Here is a 24601-nt window from a genome sequence, read left to right on the forward strand (position 1 = left end):
TCTCCATAGGGAATAATGGAGTACCCAGTAGACATTTCCCTCCTCCCCCTGCTTTCTGATGACCGTGAACCAGGGGGAGGGCCTCCAAACCGGAGGATCCTCTTCCTCCCAACGTCCACAGATTGGCAGTCCTAGATGGAAGCCACTTCTGGGCTCTCCCCTTGGCGACAAAAATGAGGTATAAAGTCAAATAACTAAATCACCTTCTTGGTTCTGCAGTCTGAGATGTAACAGGATATGTCCTGGGGGATGCTGGATGCCCATGTTGTGATGGGTAAATTCAAGGTCACTGGCTTATTGCAGGCCAGGGACAGAACCATTCCTCCCCAACTAAGCCTGACTCTTGCCAGTTCCAGAACAAAACAGAGAAAGACTGCTTCTACTGCAACGTTCTTCAAGAGATCGCCATAAGGATGCTGTGTGATTTGCCTATGCCCACCATCAGCATGACGAGGCAATTATGGTGAGCCATACACTTGAGTGGAAGGGGATTGGATTTGGGACAAGTTCTGTGGAAGTCAAGCTGACAGGAAACCACCCCTCCCCTAAAAAAAACTTTGGAGATGTAGTTCATGCTTTAAGGAATTCTGTGATGGCAGGAGCTAACAGATGGGAAAACAGATCAGCCCCAGTTCTATCCTCCAAAGCAGCCATTTTCTCCTGGAGAACTGATTTTTGTGGACTGGAGACCTGTCCTAATTCCAGGAGATTGCTAGGCTCCACCTGGAGATTCTGCAACCCAAAGAAAGAACACATGGTAAATGTGTAACCCAAAGAACCAACTACACACTTATTCAAGATATTCAAAATATTATCTAAAAATCAATTTCAAAAACAGTGTTTAAAGTAAAAGAGGATTACAAATGATGGGTCAAAACCCCATTTCACCTAGAAAATACCGATAGCAAATTCAAAAGTGACCTTAAAGTGCAATGGAGGATGCCTGATCCAGCAGCTCCCACCTGAGCACCCTGAAATCCCCACAGTCTTCATTCCTCTCCATATTCACCTGGAAAAGACTAATGAAGAACCTGGGGGGGGGCATCTATTCCCACAGAAAGAGGGAACCAATCAAAGTGGATGAGCACCACTCCCAATTGCTGATAGATGGTCAGAGTAGGATTAATATCAGCAGGAGGGCCTGGTCCTCAATTATGTAATGTCTTCTACTGGATAGCTCATTTCTGCATTTCCGAAAAACCTGAAGAACTTCAAAAGCCTTTTCAGAAGCCACGAGGACTCTGTCTCAGGATGGCCTAATAATTCTATTTGCTTAATAATTCTTCCTTTAAAAACAGTATCAATCAATTTACTCAGAGAACAGATGTCAGGCTAACTTAGCTTTAAGTCCCTGGATTTCTCTGGATCCTTTTCAAAATGGGAGAAAGAATTGCTTCGTGTGATATGTCTCCTACGCTGCCCCATCACAGAAGAGCTGCCTCCGTAACCTTGTAAACCGGTTCACTCAGATGCTCAGCATGCCTGAAACCTTTTGGTGGTTGCCCATATTGTATGAAAGAGCTCTTCTTCCCAAGCATGCTAAGAAGGCACAAGGGCAACCCAACGATTTAACCATCTAGGGGTCTTTTTTAATGAGTGCCAACATTAACAGCAGTGGAGTGCATGCTGATTTTCTGCTCACAGTCCTACGTATGGACGGGTAGCTTCCATTTCAATGTTATCTGAAGTACTGCATATGGAAGCTGTACTTTGAATTAAACTTTGTTGGTCTTCAAGGTACCACTGGAGTAAAACTGTGTTCTAAATAAAACATTGTAATACCAGAACTCCAGCTCCCACTTAGATTTAGATATTGGATTTATATCCCGCCCTCCACTACGAAGAGTCTCAGAGTGGCTCACAATCTCCTTTCCCTTCCTCCCCCACAACAGACACCCTGTGAGGTGGGTGGGGCTGGAGAGGGCTCTCCCAGCAGCTGCCCTTTAAAGGACAACCTCTGCCAGAGCTATGGCTGACCCAAGGCCATGCTAGCAGGTGCAAGTGGAGGAGTGGGGAATCAAACCCGGTTCTCCCAGATAAGAGTCCGCACACTTAACCACTACACCAAACTGGCTCTCCAGTTTAAAAGCTTAAGTAGGTTACTGGGTATGAGTTCAACCACTATGGAAGCCATTGGCATCAACCCAGCAACTAGGTTTAGGGAACTGGTTCCCTGAGGCGTTAGTCGGAAGGGACCTCCAGGGTCATCTAGTCCAACCCCCTGCACAATGCAGGAAATTCACAAATACCTCCCCCCTAAATTCACAGGATTTTCATTGCTGTCAGATGGCCATCTAGCCTCTGTTTAAAAACCTCCAAGGAAGGACAGCCCACCACCTCCCGAGGAAGCCTCTTCCACTGAGGAACCGCTCTAACGGTCAGGAGTTATAGAGTTGGAAGGGCCCTGCAGGGTCATCTAGTCCAACCCCCTGCACAATGCAGGAAACTCACAAACACCTCCCCCTAAATTCACAGAATCTGCATTGCTGTCAGACGGCCATCCAGCCTCTGCTTAAAAACCTCCAAGGAAGGAGAGCCCACCACCTCCTGAAAAATCCTAGAGTTGGAATGGACCTCCAGGGTCATCTAGTCCAACCCCCTGCACAATGCAGGAAACTCACAAACCCCTCCCCCTAAATTCACAGGATCCTCATTGCTGCCAGATGGCCATCTAGCCTCTGTTGAAAAACCTCCAAGGCAGGAGAGCCCACCACCTCCTGAGTTGAAAGGGACCTCCAGGGTCATCTAGTCCAACCCCCTGCACAATGCAGGAAACTCACAAACCCCTCCCCCTAAATTCACAGGATCCGCATTGCTGCCAGATGGCCATCTAGCCTCTGTTGAAAAACCTCCAAGGCAGGAGAGCCCACCACCTCCTGAGTTGAAAGGGACCTCCAGGGTCATCTAGTCCAACCCCCTGCACAATGCAGGAAACTCACAAACCCCTCCCCCTAAATTCACAGGATCCTCATTGCTGTCAGGTGGCCATCTAGCCTCTGTTGAAAAACCTCCAAGGCAGGAGAGCCCACCACCTCCCGAGGAAGCCTCTTCCACTGAGGAACCACTCTCACGGTCAGGAAGTTCTTCACCTTGGAAGCTGGCAACGCTGTAGCCCTCCAGGTAAACGGCTCTGTCGTCTGGAGATGTCTTGGAATTCCAGGAGATCTCCCGGTGGCACCTGGCGGCTGGCAACTGCACAGTCCCTCCGATTTCCGGGGCGGGGTCTCGCTTCCCGCAGCCCCGCCTCTAAGCGCGCAAAGACGGAGGCGCGTCCAATCGCAAGAGGGGAGAGGCCGAGGAGGCGGGCCGTGTCCTGGGGCTGCGCCAATCGGCGCGAAGAGAAGGGGCGGGAGGGAGGCGGCGCTCTCGGGCTCTCTCTCCTCAGCAGTCCGGCGCCCGGAGCCGGCGGGAAAGGGCGGCCTGCGCCGACGCTCACGATGATGATGATGAGCCGGCTGCGGAGGTGGCTTTACAGGCCGAAGGTGAGTCTCGCGGCGGGAGCGGGGCCTTGTCCGCCGCGGGCTGAGCCTGGCAGAAGAGCCGGGCCTCGTTGCCCTGCCGGCGGGAGGAGCGGCCCGGGGCTGGCGGGTGGTGCAGCAGGGTCCAGCCCGCTGCGGCAGAGGCCGAGTCACGGTGGACCGGCCAGGGTGTCAGCTTGCCCGGTGGCAAGTGGACCCTGCAGGCCCCTGGTGGAGTGGGGCCCCCTTAATCATTAGGCGGCGTGTTAAAAAGATGTGAATGAGCTCGGAAATGTAATAGAAGTCCCAGGGATGTTCCTTGCAATGCAGCTAAAATTTGCATGGTGTTTAGGCTTGCCAGCCTCCAGGTGGGGCCTGGGGATCTCCCTCTTTTGCAGCTGACCTCCAGCTGGCAGCGGTCAGCTCCCCTGGAGAAAATGCAGGCTGTATTTACATTTAGTGTCTACTGCAGACTGCCAGTAATATGTGCCGCACTGTTGTTGCTAAAAATATATATTGCAAAAGTTTTAATTGTACCTTCCCCCCCCCCCCACACTTATTTTTTTGGTTTAATTTTATTTTATTTCTCACACAAATGAAAGGATAGCCTTATAGCTGTGGGTGGGCCCCCTATGTCTCCTGGCAACCAGTATTTTTAGACCCAATCCTCGCCCCTTCCGAGGGAGGTGGTTTCTCCCCCTCTCCCTCCTCGCCCCACCAGGTCAGGTGTCTGCCTCGGGGTGCCCGTGGGATGGGGAAAGAAAAAGGCCCGTCTTGTGGAGCTTGCAGCAGCTGGCTTATCCCAAGAAAGGTGCTTCCTCCTTCCTCCTTTTCCTCTTTTTCTTCGCAGTGCATATCTCTGGAGTGTTTGGTTGCGTGCCATTACTTAGGAAGCTAGCTCCTTGGGAAATAAAAAGTTCATATAATATTCAGAATGCACCCATTTGGACAGCACATCTATATACCCTATTTGCTGGCGTATAAGACTACTTTTTTGCCCTGAAAAACATGCCTCCAAGTGTGGGGGGGGGTCGTCTTATACGCCGGGTGCACTTCAGTTGGGATAGACATAGCTACCCATAGTGGCCTCCCGATGCCCGCCCACCTCATTCTACATACCGTCCAGTATCGCGCGGTATCCAGCGCGGCCACGGCGGGTCATCAGCGTGGCTGCGGCGAGCATCAGCAGTGAGAAGAGGGGTGCCAGCCTTTTCGGCGTGACCGGCCCGTTCTGATCGGCGGGAAGCAGCGGCACTCCGACCCGCCCCTTGTCTACTCAGAGCTCGCACATGCGCACTAGTGCCGGTCACGGGGAGATGCAGGGGCGGGCTGGAGGTGCTGCGGTCGCGCTGCGGCCGTACAATGGTGTGCGGAAGAGGGGGTAGTCTTATACGGCGAGTATATAACAAACTCTATATTTTGAGTGGAAATGTTGGGGGGGTCGTCTTATACGCCGGCAAATACAGTATAATAATAATAATAAAATTTTATTTGTATCCCGCCCTCCCCGCCTAGGCAGGCTCAGGGTGGCTAACAGCATTTCATAAAACATACAATGATAAATATAAACTTTAAATTTAACAAATATAAAACTTTAAGTTTAACATCATTTAAAAACCAGTCAATATAATTAAAATTTTTATGGCTTAATCTGACAGTGACAGTGTGTGTGTGTATGTGTGTGTGTGTGTGTGTATATATATATATATATATATATATATATATATATATATATATATATATGAGATAAAAACAAGCTTGGGATGACTCATGCCAGATTAGATGAATTCAGGTGGGCAGCCATGTTGGTCTGAAGCGACACAACAAAGTTTTAAGTCCCGTGACACCTTGAAGACCAAAACGTTTAATTCTGGGTAGAAGCTTTTGTGTGCATGCGCGCTAATTCAGATACACTTCTTTAGTGTACATGAAAGTTTATACCTGGAGTTAAACTTTTTGGTCTTCAAAGTGTCACTCGACTCAAACTTTGTTCAGGTTAAAAAGTGCAAGCGCCAGTCGTTTCCGACTCTGGGGTGATGCCACATCGCGACGTTTTCATGACAGATTTTTTGATGGGGTGGTTTGCCATTGCCTTCCCCAGTCCTCTACACTCCCCCCCCCCCCAGCAAGCTGGGTGCTCATTTTACCGACCTCGGAAGGATGGAAGGCTGAGTCAACCTTGAACCGGCTACCTGAACCCAGCTTTCGCCGGGATCGAACTCAGGTCGTGAGCAGAGAGCTTTAACTGCAGGACTGCAGCTTTACCGCTTTGCACCACGGGGCTGCTTCGCTCAAGTTAGATGAACGTAATGCGTTGATTCTCTTTTAAGTTTTTAAAAGCAGAACTAACTCCTGAACTTACTCTCCTTTTTGGGATCCATCATTATGGATCGACAAGCTCGTAGTGGTGCAGGTGAGGGAAGTGAAGGGCCTAGAGCTTGCTCATGGCCTCCTGCATCAGTGGTGGCTCACAGCAGGAGAGAGAATGAGTAGAAGTCAAGAATATGAACATATGAAGCTGCCTTCTACTGAATCAGACCCTCGGTCCATCAAAGTCAGTGTTGTCTACTAAGACTGGCAGCGGGTCTCAAGCTGAGGTTTTTCACACCTATTTGCCTGGACCCTTTTTTAGTTGGAGATGCCAGGGATTGAACCTGGGACCTTCTGCTTGGCAAGCAGATGCTCTGCCACTGAGCCACCATCCCTCTCCAGTATGAACATATGAAGCCGCCTTCTACTGAATCAGACCCTCAGTCCATCAAAGTCAGTATTCTCAGACTGGCAGCGGCTCTCCAGGGTCTCAAGCTGAGGTTTTTCACACCTATTTGCCTGGACCCTTTTTAGTTGGAGATGCCAGGGATTGAACCTGGGACCTTCTGCTTACCAAGCAGATGCTCTACCACTGAGCCACCGGCCTTCCCTAAAGTCAGTCTTGTCTACTCAGACTGGCAGCGGCTCTCCAGGGTCTCAAGCTGAGGTTTTTCATGCCTACTTGCCTGGACCCTTTTTAGTTGGAGATGCCAGGGATTGAACCTGGGACCTTCTGCTTACCAAGCAGATGCTCTACCACTGAGCCACCGGCCCTCCCTAAAGTCAGTCTTGTCTACTCAGACTGGCAGCGGCTCTCCAGGGTCTCAAGCTGAGGTTTTTCACGCTGACTTGCCTGGACCCTTTTTAGTTGGAGATGCCGGGGATTGAATCTGGGATCTTCTGCTTACCAAGCAGATGCTCTACCACTGAGCCACTGTTCCTCCAAAGAATATTCAGTTACTTGTTTCAATCAAACACCCTCCCTCCCTTTTCTCCACAATAGGGACATAGCAAGCCTTACAACATTCTCCTCTCTCCTTGGTTTTATCCTCATAGCAACCCTGTGAGGTGTGTGAGGGTAAGCGTGTGACTGGCCCAAGGTCACCCAGCCAGCTTCCGAGGTAGAGTGGGTGAACTACTGAACCTCACTGGCCCTCAAGGGAAGGAAAAGGAGCATATTGGCAGGTTTTTCCCTTTCATGAAATGGATGTAAACTTTGTGGGGAGGAGTCTCCAATCCTCCCAGAGATGTCTTGGGGAACAACACAAGTTGGACTCAGTGACTTAATCTGTCTACACTTCATTAGGGTTTGTAGAATCTTTCGGGCTCAAGTGCCGTGTTCTACTGGAGAAAGTTTTCCTTCCAGATGTTTCGTTCTCAGCTGCGGAGAACATCCTCAGTGGCGTTGCAGCCGGAGCAGGTGCTCAGACCTTCTTGGCTGCTGTGCATTGAGTGGGGCCAGGGCTGCTGGAGAGGTGCTATTTGTAGGCTGGAGGGTGTGTGATGAAAGGGCAATTGGTTTGTGGATTGGTTTGTGAAAGTCTCAGAACAACCAGCAAATTCCACAGGACAATCAGCGCAGTCAACAACCATCTTCCTTATCTTCAAACCCCTTCCAACCTTCCCAGCAATTAACACAGAACAATGGTCACATTCAACAGCCAGTTTCCTTATCACTACCCTTCCAGGAAGCCCCACCAAACAATGGGCACATCCACAAACTAATTGCCCTTTCATCACACCCCCTCCAGCCTACAAATAGCAGCTCTCCAGCAGCCCTGGCCCCACTCAATGCACAGCAGCCAAGAAGGTCAGAGCGCCTGCTCCGGCTGCAACGCCACTGAGGATGTTCTCCGCAGCTGAGAACGAAACGTCTGGAAGGAAAACTTTCTCCAGTAGAACACGGCACTTGAGCCCGAAAGATTCTACAAACCCTAATGATGTTACCAGCCGTGAAAACCTGAAATCTTTGATGTCTACACTTCCTCCAGACTGTGAGCATATCAGCTGGGGTCCAAACAGAGGGCGTTCCCCCACCCCCGTTCTCTTCTGGCCTCAGGTCCTTTGGTGTCTTGTTGGTCTTCCGTAATCATGAAAGCCCAAAGTGAAATAATTAACGGGCTTCTTGTTGACATTGAAGACTCCACCATGAGACTCTTCAGGGGTTTCTTACACCCATTTCCTGTTTCAAAACTGTATGCACAGAGCCATTTTCTTGGGGATATTCCCAGAAGTGGTCAGACATGATTCAACAAACGGAAGCAAGAAAATGACAAGGAAGAGCACCTGATGGAGAGCACAGCAGCACCTTGACTGACCACTTCAGCCACTGGGGTCATTTGGCTACTTCTGTTAAGGGGAATGCTGATAAACCATGGTCTCACCATGGAGCACTAGCATGGATTCTTCGCAGCCACTAATACTTGCAGTGAAGTCACAACCTCTCCTCCTTTTTACTTTTTTCCTCCAGAATCACAGGAGCAGGAAGATAATTTTTTTTTTTCACCATCTGCTAGTCCTTGGTTTGTATTAGGTATAACCATTGTGATTTTTTTTGGGTGGGGGGGGGGGAGTAAGAATTCACAGAAAAGTGGCCACACATTTTTGTACCATGAGCCAGAGTGGTATAGTGGTTAAGTATCTGGACTAGTCCCGGGCAGACAGAGCTCGTTAATGTAACACCTACCACCTGGAGGACTCGCTGCCGGCGTCCCGGCTTACTGGGCCATGGCAGATGACCCCAAGGTGAAAGGGTGGAGCCAGTACTGCGCACACTGCGCTTCACCTAAAAATTCCTCTGCGGAGGCCTGAAGGGTATCCACATCCACAACCCACAACATACCAAGTCCTGCAGCGATGGGCAAGGGGCGAAATGGCAGGTGGAAGATGCCACTGGAAGCCGCAGTCCCGATCCTGCATGTAGGCGGTTCAGGGTATTGGTCGCCTGATGCTGACCCGGAGACGAAAGCATTTTTTGGCAGCACCCTGAACGACCAAGCAGCCTTATTTAGGGACAGCACTGCTTGCTCTGTATGGAGAGGGGCCTAGAAAAGGTGGCCTAAACAAAGCTCGTCTCCTCCCCCCCCAGTTGGCTAGCCGCGGTCAACGGGCTTCCTTACTTGCGGTCGAAAAATACTTTTCCCTGCAGCCACTGTGGCCGGACCTGCCTGTCCTGCATTGGTCTTGTCAGCCACCAGCGAGCCTGCAGCAGACGTGGACTACTGCACCTTTCTTAAATCTTCGTTCACGAAGTCAAGCCAAGAGCGAGAGAGAGATCTGGACTAGTGTCTGGGAGACCTGGGTCAGTCACACTCTCAGGCTAACTTGCCTGACAGTGTTGTTGTGAATGATCTGGAGTTGGGAGTAAGCAGTGAAGTGGCCAAGTTTGCAGATGACACTAAATTGTTCAGGGTGGTGAGAACCAGAGAGGATTGTGAGGCACCCCAAAGGGATCTGTTGAGGCTGGGTGAGTGAGCGTCAACGTGGCAGATGAGGTTCAATGTGGCCAAGTGCAAAGTAATGCACATTGGTGCGAAGAATCCCAGCTACAAATACAAGTTGATGGGGGGTGAACTGGCAGAGACTGACCAAGAGAGAGATCTTGGGGTCGTGGTAGATAACTCACTGAAAATGTCAAGACAGTGTGCGATTGCAATATTCTGTTTTAAAGTTTTAACTGTTTAAATATTTAATTGTTTTATACTTAATATTGTTTAAATTTTATGTTTGATTAAAATTGTTGGAAGCCGCCCTGAGCCATTCGTGGGAAGGGCGGGATATAAATCTCAAATAAAATAAAAAAGGCCAACGCCATGCTGGGAATTATTAGGAAGGGAATTGAAAACAAATCAGTCAGTATCACGATGCCCCTGTATAAATCGATGGTGCGGTCTCATTTGGAATACTGTGTACAATTCTGGTCACCACACCTCAAAAAGGATATTATAGCATTGGAAAAAGTGCAGAAAAGGGCAACTAGAATGATTAAAGGTCTGGAACACTTTCCCTATGAAGAAAGGTTGAAACGCTTGGGGCTCTTTAGCTTGGAGAAACCTCGACTGCAGGGTGACATGATAGAGGTTTACAAGATTATGCATGGGATGGAGAAAGCAGAGAAAGAAGTACTTTTCTCCCTTTTCACAATACAAGAACTTGTGGGCATTCGATGAAATTGCTGAGCAGTCAGGTTAAAATGGATAAAAGGAAGTCTTTCTTCATCTAAAGGGTGATTAACATGTGGAAGTCACTGCCACAGGAGGTGGTGGCGGCTACAAGCATAGCCAGCTTTAAGAGGGGATTGGATAAAAATATGGAGCAGAGGTCCATCAGTGGCTATTAGCCACAGTATATATGTGTGTGTGTATACACACACATATATTGGCCACTATGTGACACAAGAGTGTTGGACTGGATGGGCCATTGGCCTGATACAACATGGCTTCTCTTATGTTCTTCTGTGACCCAGAGTGTTGGACTGGAGGGGCCATTGGCCTGATCCAACATGGCTTCTCTTATGTTCTTATGAAGATGGAATGGAGGAGAAGAGAATGGTTTAAGCAGCTATGGGTTCCCGCTGGGGAGAATTTCTGGGTACAAATGAATTAAATACATTTCCTCTTAGTAAGCAGGGAGGAGCCATACTGGTGTGTGTTACTCACTATGCAAAAGAGGAGGGTTAAATCTGTTCAAAAGAAACTGAGTCAAAATCAGCATTCCCTCTGAGGCATGGAGTCTTGTGACCAACAAATCTACCTCATGAACTACCAGTATTAAAGTTATGAGTGAGCAAATTGGCAACTGCATAAATTAGTTTGTTCTGGGGCCATCCTTCCTGAGCTAAGACAAAAATGTGTGAGCTGGAGGCTAAAAAACTGTGATCTAGCTCACACTTCTCTCCTCCATGCTATCCTCACACACAAAAAACTAACTCAGAGGAAACACTGGTCAAAATATGCTTTCAAGCTCTGAATGTTTTAGTGTTATGAAAGACGTTGGCCTCTGCCGTCACAAACACGTAGGACTTCTTTTGCATGTTGAATTTTGATTGGTGTAGAAATACACAGCCCTGATTTGGAAAGCTCATGTCAGTCAGATCTTGGAAGCTAAGTAGGGTCAGCCCTGGTTATCACTTGAATGAGAGACCAGAGATGTAAAAGTGATCGCACCACTTGGGAGCAGTGACCATAACGTTATTGATTTCACCATTTGTATAAATAGAGAGTTGCCCCAAAAGACCAGCACAATCACATTTAACTTTAAAAGGGGTAAATTCTCTGAGATGAGGAGGCATGTGAAGAGGAAACTGAAAGGAAAGGTAAATACAGTCAAAACACTTGGGGAAGCTTGGAGGCTATTTAAAACTACAATCCTAGAAGCTCAGATAAAATATATACCACAAGTTAGGAAAGGCACAAACAGGTATAAGAAAAGGCCTGCATGGTTGACAAACAAAGTAATGGAAGCTGTAAAAGGTAAGAAGGACTCCTTTAAGCGGTGGAAAGCTAGTCCGAGTGAGATTAATAAAAGGGAATACAGGCTGTGGCAAATCAAATGCAAGAGTGTGATCAGGGAGGCAAAAAGGGACTATGAGGAGCGTATTGCAGAAAACATAAAGACCAACCATAAAAATTTCTTCAAATATATTAGAAGCAGGAAACCAGCCAGGGAGGCAGTGGGGCCCTTGGATGTCCAAAGGGTCAAAGGATTACTGAAGGAGGATAGGGAAATGGCTGAGAAGCTGAATGCATTTTTTGCCTCCGACTTCACTGTGGAAGATGAGAAGAGTTTGCCTGCTCCAGAACCACTTATTTTGGAAGGGGTGTTGAAAGACCTGAGTTAGATTGAAGTGACAAGAGAGGAGGTCCTACAACTGATAGACAAATTAAAAACTAATAAGTCACCAGGTCCGGATGGCATACATCCAAGAGTTCTGAAAGAACTCGAAGTTGAACTCGTGGATCTTCTGAAAAAAAAATCTTTCATTGAAATATATAATCTTTCATTGCCTCCATTCCTGAGGACTGGAAGGTAGCAAATGTCACCCCCGTCTTTAAAAATGGTTCCAGAGGAGATCCCGGAAATTACAGGCCAGTCAGTCTGACTTCAATACCGGGAAAGTTGGTAGAAACCATTATCAAGGACAGAATGAGTAGGCACATTGATGAACACGAGTTATTGAGGAAGACTCAGCATGGGTTCTGTTAAGGGAAGATCTTGCCTCACTAACCTGTTACATTTCTTTGAGGGGGTGAACAAACATGTGGACAAAGGTGACCCAATAGATGTTGTTTACCTTGACTTCCAGAAAGCTTTTGATAAAGTTCCTCATCAAAGGCTCCTTAGAAGCTTGAGAGTCATGGAGTAAAAGGACAGGTCCTCTTGTGGATCAAAAACTGGCTAATTAATAGGAAGCAGAGAGTGAGAATAAATGGGCAGTCTTCGCAGTGGAGGACAATAAGCAGTGGGGTGCCGCAGGGCTCAGTACTGGGCCCCATGCTCTTTAACTTGTTCATAAATTATTTGGAGTTGGGAGTGAGCAGTGAAGTGGCCAAGTTTGCAGATGACACTAAATTTTTCACTTATCTGTCATGCCTTGCTCCTTGTCTTTTTCTCCCACAGTGCCGTCATTGTGAAGCATATGTTGCTGGGAGGCCTCTCAGCCTTACGTGTCTTATGTGTGCATGCGTTTCCATTGCAGAGGACAGACCCACAGCTTCTTGCTCAATTCTACTATGCAGACGAAGAACTCAATCAAATTGCCGCTGAACTGGACAGCCTGGATGGAAGGAAGGATCCACAAAAATGCACTCTGTTGGTCAACCAGTTTCGCTCATGTCAGGTAATTGGTGCACCTTTTCATTGCAACTCTTGTATTTATGCAAAGGAATGATGCCTTTTGGAGGGAAGGTAACTTTCTTTAAAGCTTTTGTCTCCTAAGGTGGAATGTCAGTTGGTCAGGGCATTTGGTGGCTTACCTGTTTCAAACTAATTAAAAGGGAACATGCTAGAGCCTCCTACCTGTTAATATCTCCCTCCATAACCTCAGAATAGCCTTTATGTCCGTTTGCTTTCAAACTATGCTGATAGCTTTGCTAGCTGGACGTTACTCCCAAATACCTCATACTGAGCTGCAGCCGATGTGAAATTGCTGTTGGAGACGCTCTGCGTCCCCTTTTTTAAAAATCATGTAAAGAATCTATATAATTGAATCAATATTGGTGCCGGGTCTGACGAAGACTGGAAAGAAACAAGTACTTAATTGATTGGCTTGTCACCACACTACTTTGGACTTGAATGTCAGACGAGGAACTTCAAACAAAGACGGATCATAGTATTTCAAAATTAAGCCATTTATTTGAGAACAATCAGTCTAGTAAAGAGGCAAGTTGAGTTTGATAACTTTCAAGGCCGGGCCTTGCCTTTTTGTACATTTCAAAGGAGGGAAACAATACAGCGTTTTCACACTCTCAGAGACAGTCGGCGCTTCCCATACCTCCCTTATCTGGCTCCCAGGAAACTACCCACTGGTCGCCTTGGGCAGGCTAACTTCAAAGGCACAGATGTACACGTTTTGGACATTTGGACTGGTTTCCATATATTTCTTAGTAAACTGGTCACTAGCTTGCATTTTTTGTTGGGTATTTTAGGAGGCAGCTGAAAGTGGTTTTAGTTTTAACTGCTTTTGATTAAAGCAATCCTAAACTGCGATTTAAGTTTCAGTCTTATGTGTTTGGCAGTTAGGAAAGAAAGGCTTTGTCACCAGCTAGGCTTCTTCACTGGGAAGAAAGTTGATTGGATCCAACCGACCGATTGTGGCTGGTTATGGTAGTGTAATACTTAGCATGCACACAGTGCTGTTAGTGTTCAAAGCACTTAGTATGCATGATCCATGAAGCCCTTCCAATAGCCCAGGGTTAGTCCAATATTACAAATGAGGGACTGAGGCTAGAGGACGAGCTTGCCTTATCCCAGCTGCTGCTAAGGTTGCCAGCTCTGGTTTGGGAAATTCCTGGGGCCTAAGGAGCAGTAAAGAGGGAGACACCTCCTTTCAAAAGTTGCCATTTCTCCAGTCTCGTCCTTGTTTTCTTGAATGACTTTTTTTGCGTGGGGAGGAGACGCTAAGGCATTTCTTGCAGAAAAATAAGGTCAAGGAAAGGCTGCATTTCAGTGAACAATGGTAAATGCTGCAAAGATTACGTTTGCCCTCCATACTGTCTCACAATTAAAGACTCTTATTTGGTGGGAACATGAGTGAGGGCCTTCTCAGTGGCAGCCCCACAATTATGGAACTACCACCTCAGGGAAGTGGATTTGGCCCCCTCTTTGCAGGTCTTCAGGAGGCAGATGAAGACATTTCTATCTAGGACTTCATTTTGATTGATTTAGCTTTTATTATTTGCAGTCCCAAATGGCATTTTTAGTCTGTGGCTTTAAAATTACAGTTTTTATTGGGGTTTTTTGAATGTTTTATTTGTATCATAAGCCACCTTGAGTTTCACAAGGGAGAAAGGCAGTGAACAGATGTTTTAAAGAGATAAAGTGCGGGATGTGTTCAGGAATTTCTAATATGCTATTGTGTAAATATTTGTTTAGTGTTAATCTATGGCATTTGTATTCTAGGATAATGTTTTAAACATTATAAACCAAATAATGGATGAATGTATTCCACACGAGCGAGCCAACCGTGATTTTTATGTTAAATTTCCAGAGGAAATAAGACACGACAACCTTGCAGGACAACTTTGGTTTGGAGCAGAGGTATATTTTTAATGTTTTATTCAGTTTTGATTTTATTATGGTCAGTGACCAGAACCGACTGAAAGGAACACTATCAGGTACATGGGTATCCAAGTTAAGCTCCAGTTAAAATAGAAATAGAAAATTTAACAAAAATCTAGATACATAGTAGAAAGAAGAAGAAGAAGATATTGGATTTATATCCCGCCCTCCACTCTGAAGAGTCACAGAGCGGCCCACAATCTCCTTTCCCTTCCTCCCCCACAACAGACATCCTGTGAGGTGGGTGGGGCTGAGAGGGCTCTCACAGCAGCTGCCCTTTCAAGGACAGAGTCTCAGAGCGGCACACAATCTCCTTTCCCTTCCTCCCCCACAACAGACATCCTGTGAGGTGGGTGGGGCTGAGAGGGCTCTCACAGCAGCTGCCCTTTCAAGGACAGAGTCTCAGAGTGGCACACAATCTCCTTTCCCTTCCTTCCCCACAACAGACACCCTGTGAGGTGGGTGGGGCTGAGAGGGCTCTCACAGCAGCTGCCCTTTCAAGGATAGAGTCTCAGAGTGGCACACAATCTCCTTTCCCTTCCTCCCCCACAACAGACACCCTGTGAGGTGGGTGGGGCTGAGAGGGCTCTCACAGCAGCTGCCCTTTCAAGGACAACCTCTGCCAGAGTTGTGGCTGACCCAAGGCCATTCCAGCAGCTGCAAGTGGAGGAGTGGGGAATCAAACCCGGTTCTCCCAGATAAGAGCCCGCACACTTAACCACTTCACCAAACTGGCTCTTTGGTGTATAAAATACATAAAATAACACAATAGGTAGCCATATTTAAAATAAAATAATTTAAAATCCCGCCCTGAGCCTGCCTCGACGGGAAGGGCGGGATATAAACCAAATCAAATAGAAATAAAATAAATAAAAACATTTGAATCTGGATTCTAAAAATCAAATGCTATATAATAGACGTCATGATGAAATCTAAGACAAGGCTCAGAAGGGCAAGACTGAAATTTATTGTGCACTTTGATCACCTGTGCACAGAATCTAGCAGTTAGCTTGGTAATAATTGAGGTTTCATCTGTTAATAATTTATCTAAGCATATCTGGTCGTCCTCTACCACAGAACTGTCTACAAGGAAAAAAAATTGTCTCCTCTTGAATTTGTTTATAGAGGGGGCAGCAGAAAAAAAAACATGTCCTGTTGTTTCCACCTGTGCTAAGAGCAGGGGCAAATCCTCTCAGAGTATGCAGTCTTCTTATGTCTCCCTTCCAAAATCATGGTCAGCATGGCATCACATCTGGCCAGTGTAAAAGCCAGCGTGAGGGGGGAAATCTAGAATTTTAACTCGCGGGTACTCAGTGGAATTGAATTGATTTTATTGTGGTCAGTGACCAGAACCGACTGACAAGAACATTATCAGGTACGTGGGTATCCAAGTTAAGCTCCAGTTAAAATAGAAATAGAAAATGTAACAAAAATCTAGATAAAATTACATAGTAGAAAGAGAATAAAGTATAAAATCGCAGTCGGATTAGAACGGATAAAAGGAAGCACTTCTTCACCCAAAGGGGCACGTGGAATTCACTGCCACAGGAGGTGGTGGCGGCTACAGGCATAGCCAGCTTCAAGAGGGGATTGGATAAACATATGGAGCGGAGGTCCATCAGTGGCTATTAGCCACAGCGTATTGTTGGAACTCTCTGTCTGGGGCAAGTGATGCTCTGTATTCTTGGTGCTTGGGAGGGGCAACAGTGTAAGGACTTCTAGTGTCTTGGCCCACTGATGGACCTCCTGATGGTACCTGGGTTTTTTGGCCACTGTGTGACACAGAGTGTTGGACTGGATGGGCCATTGGCCTGATCCAACATGGCTTCTCTTATGTCCTTCTGTGACACAGAGTGTTGGACTGGATGGGCCATTGGCCTGATCCAGCATGGCTTCTCTTATGTCCTTCTGTGACACGGAGTGTTGGACTGGAGGGGCCATTGGCCTGATCCAACATGGCTTCTCTTATGTTCTTATGTTCATCTACCTCATAGGGTGTCTGTTGGGAGGGGGAAGGTAAAGGAGATTGTAAGCCACTCTGAGATTCAGAGTGTAGGACATGATGATGATGATGATATTGGATTTATATCCCGCCCTCCACTCCGAAGAGTCTCAGAGCGGCCTACAATCTCCTTTATCTCCCTCCCCCACAACAGACACCCTGTGAGGTGATTGGGGCTGGAGAGGGCTCTCACAGCAGCTGCCCTTTCAAGGGCAGAGTCTCAGAGCAGCTCACAATCTCCTTTCCCTTCCTCCCCCACAACAGACACCCTGTGAGGTGGGTGGGGCTGGAGAGGGCTCTCACAGCAGCTGCCCTTTCAAAGATAACCTCTGCCAGAGCTATGGCTGACCCAAGGCCATGCTAGCAGGTGCAAGTGGAGGAGTGGGGAATCAAACCCGATTCTCCCAGATAAGAGTCTGCACACTTAACCACTACACCAAATTGGCTCTCTAGGACAGGGTATAAATCCAATATAATCGTCGTCTTAAAACTTGGGATCTTATGGTTTGGGAGGAGATCTGTTTAATAGTTAACCTCGAATCTGAATCTGCAGAGTTATCTCATTTTTTGGACAAGTGGATGACTCTTATTTCATATTTGGAGGGAATGATGAAATGTCATAAAGGTGGGGAGATCCCCTCCAAATGTAGGTTGCTAAATCTGTATCTATTGTAATAGTGCATTATTTTATTTGTTTGTTTTAATAAAAAGATTAATTTAAAAACCTTGATTATAACAGGAAGGTAAGTATATAACTTCGGATTTTCTGGTTTTTCCATTTGCTTTTCTGTAGTTGGACTTCCCTTTAAACTTCCTCTTTCCTTAGTGCTTTCATAGTGGAAAGTGGGACAAAGCTGTATATGTTCTTTGCCTTGGCCCTTTTAACTATCCTGTTGATTTGAGCTTTCAGAGTAGTACCGTTCAGGTCTGGTACCTTACTGAAGCCAGCAGCGTGTAATATTGCATCCTGAAGCTTGTTTTAAAGCATAAATCTAACATCTTTTAAAACCTCTTTCTAGTGCTTGGCTGCAGGTTCGATTATTATGAACCGTGAAATAGAAAGCATGGCAATGAGACCGCTGGCCAAGAATCTGACTCACAGCCTGGAAGAAGTCAGGAACATAATCCGTGACCAGGCCCTTCGGGATCTGAACCTCTACACAGGAAAGATGAAAGAAGCACTCAAACAGTTCGATGTCCTCTTTGCAGAATTTGAGCTGAGGTAACGTAGCTGAAATATATCTTTCATGAACGTTACATGTTTTGATGCAGAAAAATCCCTCAGGTTTTTCTTTTAACTTCATCGCTGCTTCTTCAGTTCTGCGGCCAGTTCACCAAACAAAGGTGCTTTTTAAAGTTATTTGTGACGGCTTTATGACATAATATGTTTTAATTGGCCCAGCAGGGTGGGAGGGCCCCGCCCAGATTGTGTGATCTATGTGGTCAAAAAGTTATAGGAGATGTATCTACAGTGAGAAGAGAAATAGGGCAGGATTGCCCTTGTTTGGTTTGTTTGGAGAGCCAGTTTGGTGTAGTGGATAAGTGTGCGGACTCTTATCTGGGAGAACCGGGTTTGATTCCCCACTCCTCCATTTGCACCTGCTGGCATGGGCTTGGGTCAGCCAGAGCTCTGGCAGAGGTTGTCCTTGAAAGGGCAGCTGCTGTGAGAGCCCTCTTCAGCCCCACCCACCTCACAGGGTGTCTGTTGTGGGGGAGGAAGGTAAAGGAGATTGTGAGCTGCTCTGAGACTCTGTCCTTGGAAGGGCAGTTGCTGTGAGAGCCCTCTCAGCCCCACCTACCTCACAGGGTGTCTGTTGTGGGGGAGGAAGGGAAAGGAGATTGTGAGCTGCTCTGAGACTCTGTCCTTGGAAGGGCAGTTGCTGTGAGAGCCCTCTCAGCCCCACCTACCTCACAGGGTGTCTGTTGTGGGGGAGGAAGGGAAACGAGATTGTAGGCTGTTCTGAGACTCTGTCCTTGAAAGGGCAGCTGCTGTGAGAGCCCTCTCAGCCCCACCCACCTTACAGGGTGTCTCTTGTGGGGGAGGAAGGGAAAGGAGATTGTAGGCCACTCTGAGACTCTTCGGAGTGGTGGGCAGTATATAAATCCAATATCTTCTTCTTTTTCTTGTTGCTCCTGGTGCCAGTGGAGAGGTTAGCTGAATTCAGCCCTCAATTTTCATCCCTGTTTTCCAGCAAAAATTGACTTTCAAATGCAGTCACAGGAGTTGACTCATACTTATAGCCATGAAGTAAAAATAGTCTTTGGACAGAGGAATTCGTAGCGAACAAAAAGGTGGGAAGGCATTTACAATTTGATCCCTCCTCCACTAATGGAAGCCATGAGTGGGAGAGAGACAGTTTTGCTGGATTCTCCCTCAGGGCAACAGCACCCTGTACTATGGTGCAGTTTTACTTACAGGCTTCTCAAGATCCTCAGAGGAGTTTTGGGACAAGCGGCAGGCTGCTTGGGAAAGACAAGGAAGGATCAACTCTTGCATATATTATAACAATTTTCTTGTAAGCTAATTCATGCGGAGATCCCCATTCCCCTGTATAAAGTACAAGAACTAAAAATATGGAGTCTGCTCTCTAGAGTCTTAAGTCTGTGCTTTACAGTAACTAACATCAATACAATTCCTGTTTCAGCATGTGTTGGTATGTCTGTGACAGCATCCCACTGAGCGATGGTTAACAAACTTTGGCAGATCCATTTCTGTTCCTAAGAATCTGGTATCCAGTGATTTTTGCTTAACTCACAGCTGAGGTCCCTGGACAAAGATTCTACCTCCGCCCCCCCCCCCCACAAGTCCCTGATACAAACCAAATATCATAACGCAACAAATCACTTTGCATGTCGTTACGATAAACCTAAAGTAATTAAAGAATTGGCCTCTCTTGTCCATCTGTCCATTTATGGCAGGCATAACTCATAAAGAGAATAACGCTAGGATACTCAAAACTGGCCGCCAGTTTCTGGATAATTGTTGAAGTTCTCGGGCCCAAATTAAAAAGCATATGAAAATCCTGGCCCAGGTGAGAAAAACCACAACCGCACCATGCTGTTTGCAATGGAAGCAAAGAGTCCCTGTTTGTGGCAGGCATAACTTATCAGTAAATTATGCTACACATTTGAAAACTAGCCACCAACACCAGAATGATGACCAAAATTACAGTGCCAAAAATGAAGGGATTTAGAACACTGTGAACCAGATTTTCTTCATGACAGGCAACACGTGATAAGAGAGTTTTTAAGCAACTTGGCGTGTGTCTCTAATACTCAGATCCCCAGTCTGCTGTAGAAGGTTGCTGGGTGACCTACTTTTAGTCAGACGTACCTCACAGGGTCGTTCTGAGAATAAATGGAGGACAGAAGAACAATGCAGGTTTGGGTCCCCGTTGGGGCACTTGTTATGAATCTAGAAGAAGATATTGGATTTATATCCCGCCCTCCACTCTGAAGAGTCTCAGAGCGGCTCACGATCTCCTTTCCCTTCCTCCCCCACAACAGACACCCTGTGAGGTAGATGAAGATATTGGATTTATATCCCGCCCTCCACTCTGAAGAGTCTCAGAGCGGCTCACAATCTCCTTTACCTTCCTCCCCCCACAACAGACACCCTGTGAGGTAGATGAAGATATTGGATTTATATCCCGCCCTCCACTCTGAAGAGTCTCAGAGCGGCTCACAATCTCCTTTACCTTCCTCCCCCGCAACAGACACCCTGTGAGGTGGGTGGGGCTGGAGAGGGCTCTCACAGCAGCTGCCCTTTCAAGGACAACCTCTGCCAGAGCTATGGCTGACCGAAGGCCATGCCAGCAGGTGCAAGTGGAGGAGTGGGGAATCAAACCCGGTTCTCCCAGATAAGAGTCTGCACACTTAACCACTACACCAAACTGGCTCTCCTAATCTAATTTTCAGTGACATTAAAAATATTGTCACCTTTGTATAGCAAAGTAGATTTCGCAAAAGGCTTATTAGATCTTCCACTATCGCGTATTAATAATCACCCAGGACCTGAACTGTGAGTTCTAACTTCTGTTCCACATATATAACCACTAAAACAGATTCATGTGTCATTGCTATGCATGTAAAGGATGGAGGGAAGCATCCTTTTACTACTTTGTTAGATCATGGGAAAATATTTTTTTTAAAAAACACACATGCACTTGACAGGAATTGACAGCAGAACTTTAAAAGAAATGGGGAGGGGGAGACATGGGAAAATGAGTTGCCTAAGTTCACAGAATCAGCATTGCTGTTAGATAGCTATCCAGCTTCTATTTAAAAACCTCCAAGGAAGGAAAGCCTACCACTTTTTTAGGAAGCCTTTTCCACTGAGGAGCCGCTCTGTCAGGAAGTTCTTCTTAATGTTTAGGTGATAACTCTTGGTTTAATTTCAACCCACTGGTTCTGGCCCGACCTCCTGGGGCAGCAGAAAACAACTCTGCACCATTCTCTGTATGACAGCCCTTAGAGCAGGGGTGTCAAACATGCGACCCGGGGGCCGAATCAGGCCACTGGAGGGCTCCTATCAGGCCCTCAAGCAACTGGCTGTCGTCTGCTTCTTTCTCCCTCTCTCTTGCTTCCTTCTGCATCACAGCTTGCTTTGCCAGACTTGCTCGGAATCACAGAACAAAACAAGTTCACAGAACTTGTTCTCCATTGGCTGAGGCTCCTCTCTTACGGGGGAGGCAGAGGCTGCTTTGCCTGGCTCTTTCAGTCGCACAGCAGAGCTACTGAGGCAAGCCTCTCCTTCCTCCTCCTGGTCCTCTGGGGAGAGAGGGAAAGAGCCATAGCTTCCTTTGCCCAGTTCCCTGGATCGCATGGAAGAAATACAAAGAAAGCACATTTAAGACCAATGAGTGCTGATGTTTTAAGCATGTTTTTTTTTTAAATTGTGTTTGTCAGTGTCCTTTATAAAGTTTATATTTCTGCTACCTAAAGTTTATATCTCTGCTGTCTTAAATAGGTACACACATGGCCTGGCCCAATCTGGCCCATCGAGGTCTCATTTATGTCCTGAGTTTGACACCCCTGCCTTAATGCGCTAGAAGCTGGTGATCCTATCACCTCTCAGCCGCCTCCTCTCCAGGCTAAACATGCCCAGCTCCTTCAACCTTTCCTCAAAGGACTTGGTGTCTGGACCCTTCACCGTCTTCGTAATAGGATCCAAACCTGCGAGTTAATGATTCCTAGCATATGTTCCATTCCCCTTAGATCTTTAGTGTTCTTATCTCTGGTTATTGGCATCATACTAGGCTTTACATTTTTGTCTTGCTTCCCCATAAGATTTAGTTTAACAACTTCCTTATCAGATTTGTAAGACTCTTATCAAATTTTTTCTGCCCTTGTGAAGTGCAAACCATCTCCTGGGAGAAGACCTTAATTTCTGATCCAAAAAAACCAAACTTTTTTTGATGACACCATCTATGTAGCTGGTCATTTACTTGGAGCATTCTTCTTCCCCTTCCTAAGCCACAGCCTTTGACAGGAAGAACTGACAAAAACACAACCTGTGCTCCCAGGTTCATCAGCTGTTTACCCAGAGCCACGTCTGTTTTAATACATTCTGGATTGTGCTGGACCATTTGTTCCCACATGGATGAGCAAGAAAGGATAATAATCTGTGGGCTTGATGAGTCTTCCTACCCTTTCAGTCGTGTCCGTGATGCATGCACCCAATAGACAGCATATTTCTCAAGATGACAAGTCTGGGCTCTACCCCTCTCAGTAGGGAATCCCCAGTTACCAGCTCACACCTCCTATTTTGGGGAGCGGAAGCTTGAGTCCTTCAATCCATGAGGGCCTGAGAAATTCCCAAGCTTTGGGGAGGCTGGGGGGAGCAATCCTTGTTCCAGTAGTCCAGAATCAGTATCTATGGGAGATCCTGGAACCAATTGATAAGGAACAGAGGCTCAGAACGTCTCCTGATTTTTGTGATTTTACGGCGGTTATGAACTAAATTGCTAAATGTAACCACTGCTTTATTGCAACGAACTGCACATTAACACAAAAACTGAAGCTGGGGGGGGCAGGCTTTTGGTTGAGGTGGTGGGCATCCTGGCCTGCCTGCATAGAAGCTGCCTTGACTGTCTGCCCATACGGAGTCCTGATGTAGCGTGAGTTGGAGTAACTCCTGCTCTCAACTGTCCATTTCATGTGGGATTCGGAATCTGGAACTATAACGCCTATTTTGTCATCTTTTTAGTCGTTTTATCTGTTTTAATAATTACATACTAACTGGTTTTTAATGTTATATATTCTGATGTTACCCACCCTGGGCCAATTTGGGATATAAATACAACAAATAATGAAATAATAGTCCAGGGGGTGGAGTTTTCTTCCAACCTATAATAAGGTTCCAGTGAACTCTTTACTTGGGTTACGTTCTTCCACGAGCCCTCATGTATTGGGTGCTCCTCCGTTTGCTGGCGTACTTTTTCCTCCTCCTTCCGGTGCTCTCTCAAGAGTGCTTCTTGCGTTCTGTCCATGAAGTCTTTACCTTCCCTTATACGCTACAGCATGGACAAGCGTGCCTCAAGTCCCTGTATTTTCTTCTCCAGTAGGGCTGCCTACTTACACTTGCTGCAAGTGTAATTGCTGTCACCCTCAGGTAAGAATACAAATGTGCCCCAGACTTTGCACGTCACTGCCTCGGCTTCTCTCCAGCCATGCTGTTGTAATCCACTGCAGAAGTGGTTCAGTTTATCTTGCACTTCCCTGACAATTCCCCAGTCAAACTGCCTCACAAGGCTACTTGTAGAAGGTTTGCAGAAGCAAAAAAGCTTAACATGTAAGAGCTACTGAGCTTCTTACAGGGCCCCCAAGCTAGGGATCACAGGGCAGATCACTTTGGCTTGCTCCTCTGGCAAAGAAGAGCCTTACACAGTTCAGGGCTCACCCAGCGGACGGAGGGGCCAGCAAGCAGCCCCAGGCACAGCAGTCACCTTCCGCAATCAGCTGCAACCCAGGTAAAAGAGACAAACAGAAAGAAGGCTTACTCAAACGGGCACTGCTCTCCAGCAGGCTATACACACCCACCCACCCTCAAACGGTGTCCTCCCACACAGTAACCGCTGCTAATTCTGCCCAGCAGCTAAGGGAAGGCAAAAAAGACAGAGGTTCTTTAGCTGTAGTAAGTTACAACTGTCTACTGAATCTTCATTACCTCAAGGTTACCTCTGTCTATCGAACCTTCATTACCTCTCTAGGCAAGCTGCGTGATCCGAAATGGAGGCCTGCTCCCACCCTCAGACGAGGTCTGTATAGCTCAGCATCCCAAGGGAAAAAAAGAGGCTGTCTTCCATTTACAGGGCAGTTTTAACAAATCTGTGTCTCCTCCCCCTTGACCCTGGTCAACTCAGGTCAAGGCACCTTTGCCTTCCTTCGGAAAGCCCCTCCCCCTTGGTGGGGCTTCTTGAGGTTTTGTTGTTCTTGTTTTTAACGTTTCCTGAAGCCAGGTGCCTTGCGACCATCATAATACCTCGTTTCAGAGGGTAGCCATGTAGTCTGGGGTGGTGTCTTAAAGACAGGCGAAAGATGTTCGTATGTAAAGTGTCAATCTACAACTGATGGCGCCAAAGTTATGCTGATAGCCAGGGCTTTTTAGTAGGAAAAAGCCCAGCGGGAACTAATTTGCATATTAGGCCACACCCCCTGATCGCTCCGTGGTTTTACACCAGACCTTTTTTTTTTTTTTTTTAGAAAAAGCCCAGCAGGAACTCATTTACCTATTAGGTCACAGCCTGTGACACCAAGCCAGCCAAAACTGTGTTCCTGTGCATTCCCGCTCAAAGGCCTACTGATAGTGTAAATTGTCTTAAGGTGTAGTATAAAGAGAATGTTCAGCATTAGAATGGTAAAATGTGCTCCATTTGATGGCGCTTTGCTTGCAGCTCCATAATAAGTAATCGTGTTTACAGCAATTACAGACAACTCGTTCCCAAATTTCACATGATCTCAAGAATCCTTTCTGCCACCTGTGAAGGTGGTCTCTTTTTTATCCCTGTATTGCCAGATGATGATGATGATGATATTTGATTTATATCCCGCC

General features: G+C 46.7%; 1 protein-coding gene and 1 non-coding gene across 2 annotated transcripts in view; one reads left to right on the forward strand and one right to left on the reverse strand.

The window, feature by feature from the left end:
* The first annotated feature begins 3368 nt into the window (after positions 1-3368).
* Positions 3369-24601, forward strand: part of ZFYVE28 (zinc finger FYVE-type containing 28) — a 53945-nt gene continuing 32712 nt past the window's right edge. The window contains exons 1-4 of the mRNA XM_060236749.1: positions 3369-3482; positions 12466-12606; positions 14388-14525; positions 17568-17770. Of these exons, the coding sequence (XP_060092732.1) occupies positions 3438-3482; positions 12466-12606; positions 14388-14525; positions 17568-17770 (527 nt within the window). The 5' untranslated portion in view covers positions 3369-3437. The remainder of the gene's footprint in view (positions 3483-12465; positions 12607-14387; positions 14526-17567; positions 17771-24601) is intronic.
* TRNAG-GCC (transfer RNA glycine (anticodon GCC)) lies at positions 6092-6164 on the reverse strand. The gene has a single exon. It is a non-coding gene; the product is annotated as a tRNA-Gly (tRNA).

This window comes from Heteronotia binoei, chromosome 4 (assembly GCF_032191835.1).
Source record: "Heteronotia binoei isolate CCM8104 ecotype False Entrance Well chromosome 4, APGP_CSIRO_Hbin_v1, whole genome shotgun sequence".
NCBI classification, from domain to species: domain Eukaryota; kingdom Metazoa; phylum Chordata; class Lepidosauria; order Squamata; family Gekkonidae; genus Heteronotia; species Heteronotia binoei.